Here is a 10,391-nt window from a genome sequence, read left to right on the forward strand (position 1 = left end):
TGCCTCTTATGATTAGATTTTTCAAACATTTTGTAGTAGATAAATATGTTACAAATGCACACATAATTTTTTCTCGTTTAGCTTGTATATTTTCTTGTAGTGTAGTAAATACGCAAGATTCACAGAATACAGATAGTCACTGTTCATATTTCATTTGATTCATAATACAAAATGAACTTCGCTCGGTCAGATACCAAAGAAAGTCCACTCGTGTCGTAAAAATGGTATCTAACGTTATTGAGTGTAGTATTCTCTATGTCCCCTCTCGGCCAGTATACATAAGCCTTACATGTATATTTAACTTTTGTGACTAAAAAAAGCCAACAGAGACACATCCACTTATATGTTATGATCATAGTCATCATACAAAAAGAATGCTACAAATCTATGAGCCTGAATAGTTTTGAGAAAACCACATTGCAACAATGTAATTTTTGTGGCAAACAATTATTTTCAACAGTCTGAAGGTTAATTATTTTTTTCAAGAATCTTCGGGAACAATATCAAATGATCGGTCCCTAAATCCTGCGATTAACTTACCTCTAAAACATCATTGTCAAGAACGCTACATTTTGGCTGTCATCACACCACACAAATCTTTAGACTTTCAACAGACGTTCTCTTCACTGCCAGCTATCAATAATTATCAGCTTTTATAGTTTAGTTTAAACCTATTTTATTCTCATGAAAAGGATTGGGCACAAGTTATCACTACTTAGAACGCCCTCTCCCGACCTAAATTTACATGTCTGCTTATTTACATTGAATAAATTAAATGACAGCAAGGAAAGAAAAGAAATAGAGAAACGTATGTACATTCACATTGCTCGCTCAAATATTTTTGTTCTCTTTATATATGTATGTACATTTCCTAAAAGTGTTTTCGTTCAAATGGTAAGGTAAAACTGCATTGCCAACAAGCATCTGGTCAATATTGACATCATAAGTATCTTTCACAATTAACAATAGTGAGTGCATCAATTCGTTTCCAGCTCATTTAAAAAAAAGGACATTCAATGAAAACAATGAAATAAATTTTCACATGGGCTGCCACATCGGCATTTTGGATCCTCGTTTAAACCTTTTCTAAATAAGTAATTTTTAAGTTGTTGTTGTTGTTTGTTGTGTAACGCAGCTCTCAGCAATATTCCAGCTATATGACAGCGGTCTGTAAAAAATCGAGTCAGGACCAGACAATCCACGCAATTGGGATTCGATGACATGCATCAACCAAGTCAGCGAGCCTGACCATCCGATTCCGTTAGTCCCCTCTTACGACAAGCATAGTCGCCTTTTACGGCAAGCATGGGTTGCTGAAGACCTATCTTCATGGGTCAAATCACTATCATCATGTCTTAATTTTGTTTGTATTATGTTAATTTTCCTTAGACCATATGAGAAATATGATGCAACTGTAGATTTATCTGTTCTTAAACTTGATTTTAATCGAGAGAAGGTTTCAATATTCCTTTGCTTTATAGGTAATGTATTCCACAATTTAAAAGCGGATGGTATAAACGAGTGAGTGAGTTTGTTTGATTTTACGCCGCTTTTAGCAATATTTCAGCAATATCATGACGGGGGGTACCACAAATGGGCTTCACACATTGTACCCATGTCGGGAATCGAACCCGGGTCTTCGGCGTGACGAGCGAACGCTTTAACCACTGGGCTACCCGACCGCCCCTGGTATAAACGAGGATTCAGATAACTTTGTACGTAATAAAGGCATAGCCATATTGTGAGCAGTTCTAAGGTTGTATGTTATGTTTGTCCCGACAGAGTGTGGTACTAGGGTGTCATATTGTTATATATTTTATGAAATAAACACAATTTGCTATTTCTCCTACGCTCTGATAGGGGCTCCCTGGAAGTTTCGAAATATAGATTATTGACAGAAGTATAGCTAGGTAAACTAGTTGCAATTCTTGCTGCTTTTAGTTGGAGTTTTTCTAATCTGTCACTCTGCTTTTTTGGATAATAGTCTTTTACTGTCCAGTGCTCTTGCGCATGCGTTAAACGGGAAGATCCCACTTCTTTACTGATTGTGCTAAAGTAAACTCATGAAAATAAATAAAGAGTCACAGATGCTTAGTATCTTACTTTGGTTGATTAAGGTTTTGATCACGTAAGAAAGTAACTAGTGACATGTTATGGGAAGAATAGCGTCTCCATCTCCGTCGTCATCTTCAGCTCATAACAGTGCGGGAACTACAAGGCTTCCGGGGATCCACACCTGACCTAGCTGTTGGAAGTATTAGTCACCCTCTTGAGGTGTCCTCTGTGCAGCCTGCTCTCTGTGGTCTTGTTTAAGGAGGTGCTTGATGCCATGAAAAAGGCTAAGAAAAGACAGGAGATAAATTAACCTAATGAAACTGTGGTCCCTCTTGTTTAGACATGATTGTGTGGACCCAAGGTAGTTGCATATCTGAATCCACCCCAACGATTACCTTCTGTCGTTTTGAGTCTGTCCAGCATTACGGAGGAGGTGGATGCTATTAAGCAACATCAACACGTCCTGACCTGAAGCTTTCCCCGTCAAAGAGGCCAGAGTGGGGACAGTCAGATATACCGTCATAGATGACATAGAAGATATCACGTCCATGGATGGTATATGGGTGCCGCACTATGAGACCTCGGATCGTGAGACCTCGGACCATCGGTTCCCGAGAAGATGGTGACATTGGTTTGGGATTGCGCATTGCAGAGTTGGCGGACGAGTCACGATAGGTCTCTGCGGGACCATGGATTATACCAGCCTACCTACCGTCCGGGGGACAGCAATAACAGATTGGATTGCGACTCGATAAGTGCGGTATGGTGGACGTTCAGACTTTGTGTCTTCCTTGGATCTGCAACCTAAAGTTGAAGAAGAGTCTGCATCCCAAGCCAATGGGAGCTGCAAGAAGCTTAACAGTCAGTCAATGTGGGTACAGTTGAAGGCAGGCGTTGACATATCTTTGAACAGTTCCCGAATGTGAAGGCAACGGCTGTTAACAGGTTTGACTGTCCTAGAATCGGGACAGACGTCTGTCTCACACCACTACCAGATTGTCCACAACAGGCCGCACGGTCAAAGAAGAGTCCTGTTTCTGCCTCGGTTTCATAATGATAATGACTCACTCTCAGCTTTGTGAGATATTACATGGGCACGGCAAGGCTCGGCACGGCAGCCGGGTTAACTTGTTTGAGATTGGGAAGTGCAGCATTCCGTTGGTGTGATCATCACCAGATCGGACACCATGATTATGTGAAACCATCAGGTTTTCACAATCTACGACATTGGCACAGAATTACACACTGTTTGACGAATCATGACATACAATATGGGATCCAGTCGGCTTATGATTCCCAACTGAGACACCGTCACCAGCCTCCCGAGTCTCCATTTTTCTGAGTTTTTGGACGAAGTTCGCCATCTCATGTCGAGAGAGTAGCTACAGATGTTGGAATACAACTGTTCTCTACCATGACCGAGTTACGGTTTGGTCTGATTTACAGTTGCTCGTCCGATTGGAATGTCCAGCCAATCCACTTAGTTACAGAGACAATATTTTCCGTCCAAGCTCAGACTAAGGCACTTTTTGAAACTAACCAGAAGGATTGTTATAGCCAAACAGGGTCATGACACCTCATTTATTTTAGAAACAACTCAACACTATCAATTCGATAACAAGCGACGGAGAGGAGGCTACAGAGTGGATAGTCGATCAACAGGACTGAGATTCATGCCTACCAAGGTTTACCTAATGCCAACACCATGATCGATGGGAAGGGACCGGTTGGTAATATTATCAGTAATTGATAGAACAGCAAGATAGTGAGCTGCAGTTCACAAAGGGCCACACATGAAACAAAAGGATTTAGTTATGGGCATAAAAATCATAGAGAGCGAATTATTAATGATGCGCAACCCGACAGTGGAACCACTTAACTGGGGAGTGAAGCATTCACTGAAACTGTACTGACTATGTATGGAGCTTTATCTTCCATTCCTCAGTAATATCACGTCTCTGATTGGTTATTATGCGTAAACAAGATGTGCATTTATTCATGGAGCTGACATTTTCTCAACAAGAAATATTGGTTTCGTGGAACAAAATACAGAAACCTCGCACTTCATTTTACATTTGCTATTACGAGTTTCTTGTGACTGTTCATTCGAATTGCAGCGATGTTCATCAGATTTGACCACACCTAACAACATCACACATCAATTTTAATGTTTGTCCGATCGGGATAAGAAGCAGCTTACACCAAACACGGCTTTTTTTATTTAACTTCTTTTTCATCATGTTTCTTATGTCTATCAGAGGATCGTTATCTGAACATGCTCCAATGTGATATCGGCTCATCTGTGATGGTGGATATTTTGTTTTGGAGTCTGACGTTCCTACTAATCATGACTTTCAATAGAAGATTTCACATGCTGGCGTGAATGAACTCAGTATGGTCATTTAGGTTGGTTATGCTGATATTTTTCAGCCAATAGTGCTGAAGTATCTCATTGTTTTTATGGAACTCCTTTCCCTACCTTAACCGACAATAACCACAGTGGTGGCCTGCATCCAGAATGTAGGGGGAGTAACTTAACGTTTGTTTGCCACTTGCCTCGACAACAATCTCCTTGTATACGTCAGTCCAGTAGCAGATCCACAAGCTGTACCAGTGGACACATTATTCAAGAGCTGGAATGGGATGGTTGCCTACGCTTTCCCTCCATGATCACTTCTAGAAAGAGTCTTGATGAAGTTGGAGGACACAGATTGTGTGCTGATCCTCATAACTCCGTTTTGGTGAAGCAGGCCATGGTTTACCAAACTGTTTGCACAACTCATTGAGGAACCAATCAAACTACCACAACTGCCACAATCTTCTGCGTCAGCCCAGATTGGACATATTTCCACAGCCTTCATCTTCAAGGCTTAGAACCTATCACAGCTAAATTTAAATTAAAGCGATGACACGCCTCGGAGACCTTCTTCATCGGCAATTAATGACAATAGATGGGATAAGTTCTGCCAAAGGTGGAAAAGAAGAGGACTGGGAAATGACAATGTAACTATACCTAAGTTTCGTTATGGTACTGTAGAAGGTTATAGATCAGGAATCCAAACAAGTCCTTCCTTACGCAATTCACGGTTGTTTTATTCAAATGTACTTCTTGTACATTTTGTGTAAGACTACATGTATATGTCGTAAAGCCTGCATGTATATGTCCTGTAAGACTGTACGTATATGTCGTGTAAGACTGCAGGTGTATGTCGTAGAGACTGCAGGTATATGTCCTTTAAAAATGCAGGTATGTGTCATGTTCGACTGCCTATATATGTCCTGTAAGACTGACGATCCGTGGTAGAAGAGGTCTTCAGCAACCCATGCTTGCCGTAAAAGGCGACTATGCTTGTCGTAAGAGGCGACTAACAGGGTCGGGTGGTCAACTTGGTTGATGCATGTCATCGTATTCTAATTGCGTGGATCGATTCTCATGATGTCAATCACTGTATTGTCTGGTCCTGACTGATTATTTACAGACCGCCGTCATATAACTGGAATATTGCTGAGTGCGACGCAAACCAAACCAAACCTGTAAGACTGCAGATATATGTCGTAAGAAATGCAGGTATTTGGCCTGTGAGACTGCATATATTTGTGCACACAAATTACATGTAAATGCGGTATGATACCTCATGCATACAAATTGTGACAAAGTATGCAAATAGTTTGGAAAATGTGATGCGTACGTCCTGTAATGTATTCTGCATCCATGCATGTCATGGGCAAACAAGAATTTTGGTTTTTGCTGTCGGATATTTTGTTAAGTAGTGTCAGGTTTGTAAAACTGACGTTATACTCATTCAGTAACTTTTGCTTTTTCAGGGTGGAACGAGTTATTGATCGCTGGTTTTTGTCACCGATCTACTGCCGTGACAGATGCTATCCTGCTGTCAACAGGGTTGCACGTTGACCGTGCAGCGGCTCACAAAGCTGGTATTGGGGCAATAATTGATCGAGTCCTGACGGAAGTGGTAGACCGCATGAAGGCCTTACAGATGGATAAAGCAGAGTTGGGCTGTATTCGAGCTGTCCTACTCCTCAACCCAGGTATTATGTTTGGAAAATGTTGACACAGAAAACACATGTCAATCTTCGTGTTGCCCTCCCTATATTTGCTTAATCTGTCCCTGGTCCTGTTATTGATTGATTGCAATACATCAAATGTAACTTGTATGGCGCTGTTCATACCAGGGAAAAAACTTATTTTTCGTGAGACGGTGACAATGATTGCCTGAAATAATGTGGGTATGATTCAGATGTGAAAGGGTTACAAGCACCTTCAACTGTTGAAAGACTACGCAGAAACGTGTATACATCCCTGGAGGACTACTGCCTGTCAAGACACCCACAACAACCTGCGCGGTTTGCCAAAGTGCTTCTTCGTCTGCCGGGATTACGCTCCGTCACCCTTGCCAGCATGGAACACCTCAGATTCTACAAGATGATGGCGGACATCCCTGTACACGTTCATATAATGGACATGTTGGAAGATCAACAGACGGACTTGTTTTAGTCTTCTAGAGTTTTGTCACTCCCAAGAATTAATGAATGCATTTTGTAAATACTCATAACTATTAATGAGAGTTCTAGTAAATAAACCAACAATGAGTTTGCTTTAGTTGTGAACTTATATTATATCATTAACTAATGGGTTCTGTGAACCCTAATGTTTCAGATCATTCTTTATGTTTCATACGTTAATACTAAATTCTGCAAGTTTATATCAAATAGTAGTTACAAGCCATCGAACAAATTTATATTGGGATTATCTGGTCGCTTTCCTTTAGGGATTAATGCCCATTCTAGAGTTATAGCCTACTGGATAAGAGTTTCTAGACAGCCTTCTTCAAGATATTCTAAACGATGTTATGATTTATTAAAGAAATATTAGAGATATTAACTGGGTTTCATTTGTGCGAACCACCCTATTCCAGTCTTGTTTTGGACATTTCGGAAATAAAGATCTATTTCTGTGTAAACAGAGCTGTAAAGACACTTACCAACAAGAGTGGTACAACGATATGAGTGAGTCGAAATTCTTAAGTTACTATTCAGATTTCAGGTTTCTTATCACGCCAGAGAGATATCTGGTAGCTATAAAAACATTAAGCTTGCGCCGGGTATTGACAAAATTTAAATGTAATTGTCAGGATTTGCATATCAGAGCTGCCGGAGTTTCTAAAACTCCTGAAACAGAAAATACTACCTGTTTTTACTGCAACCATGGTACAGAAGTTTAATGATTTGTCCAGAATACAGTAACTTAAGAATGAAATATTTACCCCAGTATTTTGTAATCAGGCCCTTGACTGAAAAGTTTCCGATACCGATGACGATGGTCTCTTATTTAAATTATCTCAATTATTGTATCATATATTTCGCAAGAGAACAGTCCGTTTGTGAACAAATGTCTTTTGTTATTTGCACAGCATATATTAAGGTGCGCTCATTGTAACATTTACGCCTAAATGTAGACATGATGTACTATTGGTCTTTTTGCCACATATACAAATAAACGGTCTCACTGTCTGTCATATAATGGCGACAATAACCATTTTAGATTGAACAACGTGTAAATAAATTAGGGAATTTCTCATTCCTGTCACCTGCCAGGTGACAACAGTCGTACCTTGTATGCATGGAAGAGTGATTCATTGTGACATGTCAAAACTACCATTCGTTACAGATTTAATAGAACTTGTTGCAAACAGAGAAACATGTTTAACGAATGAGAAAAAGGCCTTGTGGGAATGTTTTGACTCACTTTGAGTTAGTATGTGAAACCAAGGCCATTACTGGTTCTATAATGGTCAAATAGACATCGCCCCGATTATGTTTCTAGGTTTGTCAGCACCATACCCGTGCTCGTGGAAACAGAAGTATGTACGTTATGAAGAGGTGTTTACAATGTGTACCAATAATGTATATTTTAAAACTTTGTATTTATGTTGCGTTTTCATTTTACAGTTGCGTATATTACACAGTTATTGTACTTTAAGAGAAGAGTAAATGACAGCTTGACCAGTACCTGTTGAAATATCCCATATCATGATTTACATTTGCAAAATATTTTGTTAGTGTATTGAGTAAGCTCCCATTGGATACCCTGGAAAGTTGGCATTTTGTGTTAAATTCTTTTGTCAAATATGGGTTTTCTCAGCACCAAGATGATGGTGTTTATAGGATTATTGTTTTGTAAGGTATGCCCGAGTAAAGTTTTCTTTTGAAATATGAATGCTTATTTTCCCTTTATTGAGAAGCCAGTTGTCCATATTGGACCAGATGGGGCGTACCTTTTGACATTCCCCAAAAATGTGTAAAATCGTTTGTTTGTTTATCATTTGAGCAATAACTACACAAGACACTGTCCACGTATCCCATTTAATAAAGTAGCGAATTTGGAGGTAGAATATGATGTAGTATTTGGTTTTGAAGCCACTGAAATGTGCATGACTTGGTACACATAGACGGTATAAGATGTAATGTTTACGATCTGCTTCGCAGATTTCACTAAGCAGGAGTTCCTATTTTTGAAAGGGTTGATTCTTGGTAATTTGGTTGTCTTTAAGTATTTTATAGAAATATGGAGAACCTTTCCTGGTTTATTACAAATGTAATAAATACAAATTGGGTAACCAAGTTTCTGAATGCCATGTTTCCGACAGTATTGCTTAATGGACTGGATCAGACTTTGACATATGAGAATTTATTTAAAGGTTGAATGTCTCCGTGAATTGTACAGATGAAAGAAAGTGTCCCTTTTCGTCAATAAAACCGTTAATAAATCTGATGCCTTTTGTAGACCATGATTGGTAGACAACCGTTTCCTTCCCCATGTGTATGTCATCATTTAACCGGACATTTTGTGAAAGAATGCCAACGGCAGGAATATTATTATTTTCTAGACCGTCCACAAAAGCCCACCAAGACATTAAATCTTTATATAACTTATTGTTTACTCTTGATATATATATGGCTAATTATGCTTCTGGCTATTGATCTCGAACACATTTTTACCGCTTATTATAGGGGTATTTAAAAAGAATAAACACCATTTAGAATGGGTAGAGTACCAATTAATGACAAAACTAACAATCAGTCAAGTGTTACCACAGAGTGTCTGTAGTCTTATCACGATATGCTGCACGTGATTTCCAAACTTTATACACTAATCTTGCACGAGACAAATGGTGCATCTCGGGTAATAGATATAGGACGTCACATGTGATGCGTTCAAGAGCATCGGTTCACACAGCATAACAGTATGGTCGTTTGTGCATCGAACCAATCTTATATCTCTTGAATATGAGTATGTCTTCATTTAGTAACCAACATTTATGGTATTCGCGTTTCTTTTGGCGGTGAGTATATTCAGATCTTTGATTCAGAGGGACAAAACATTCAGAGTGACAAAAACTATCCTCAAGTCTGTCACAACACGGAGTAATATCACAACCCAAATATGGATTAAGAATATATCTATTAAATAAAGTTAAGAATTATGTTGATAATGACGTAACCTACGTACTCACACCCATTCAGCTACCATCCACTAACTATCACCCTTCACACACTTCACATACTTCACACACACTCTGTCCCTCTAACATACACTTTCCAAATACGCAAGGTTACTCAACTCTACTGTCAAATACACTAATATCTCCTAAATCCCTACTAATACATCAATATATAATTGCATCAATATCAGAACATCAATACCTCTCAACATCAACACCTTAATAAATTAACATTTTAAGGCAGTAATACATGCAACACTTCAGTACATGCATGTCAACAATCTCACATTATGTACACAATATGTACAAAGTCATTTTCTCCACGCCTCCTTCCACGTCATCGCACTATATATACACTATACAATGTTTAAGAGCCTCGCACAGGTCTCATCCAGTCCAGATTAGATTCTCATATTCTTGGTCAGGCTTCATACAACGAATGTCCCTGCCTCCTCATATTATATACAGGTGCCCCTCCGGGTCCCCGGACACTATACAACAAACGTATACACGTAAGTCTATATCAAGTAACCATTCACCTTAAATCGAGTATTACTCCGAATGGTACACACACAGTTATTCAACATACAGATGAGCATGGGAGCATGCTCAGAATAACTACACACGGTTATTCAACATACAAATGAGCATGGGAGCATGCTCAGAATAACTACACATGGTTATTCAACATACATCAAGCCTGTTCAATACTCAGAATAACTAAAACTATCGAGTTATTCAACATACATTGAGCGAGTACTACTAAGAATAACCAATGTCAATATCAAAAGTAAATGTACATGATATTATTAT

General features: G+C 39.1%; 1 protein-coding gene across 2 annotated transcripts in view; it reads left to right on the forward strand.

Annotated features, from left to right (window-relative positions):
- LOC124113765 (mediator of DNA damage checkpoint protein 1-like) overlaps positions 1 to 8,845 on the forward strand; it is a 59,743-nt gene extending 50,898 nt beyond the window's left edge. For both annotated transcript variants that reach the window (XM_048389454.1, XM_048389455.1), the window contains exons 7-8: positions 5,881 to 6,105; positions 6,315 to 8,845. In XM_048389454.1, the coding sequence (XP_048245411.1) occupies positions 5,881 to 6,105; positions 6,315 to 6,571 (482 nt within the window). In that variant the 3' untranslated portion in view covers positions 6,572 to 8,845. The remainder of the gene's footprint in view (positions 1 to 5,880; positions 6,106 to 6,314) is intronic.
- Positions 8,846 to 10,391: the final 1,546 nt, after the last annotated feature.

This window comes from Haliotis rufescens, unplaced genomic scaffold, assembly GCF_023055435.1.
Source record: "Haliotis rufescens isolate VD_foot unplaced genomic scaffold, xgHalRufe1.0.p SCAF_8, whole genome shotgun sequence".
Classification (NCBI taxonomy): Eukaryota; Metazoa; Mollusca; class Gastropoda; order Lepetellida; family Haliotidae; genus Haliotis; species Haliotis rufescens.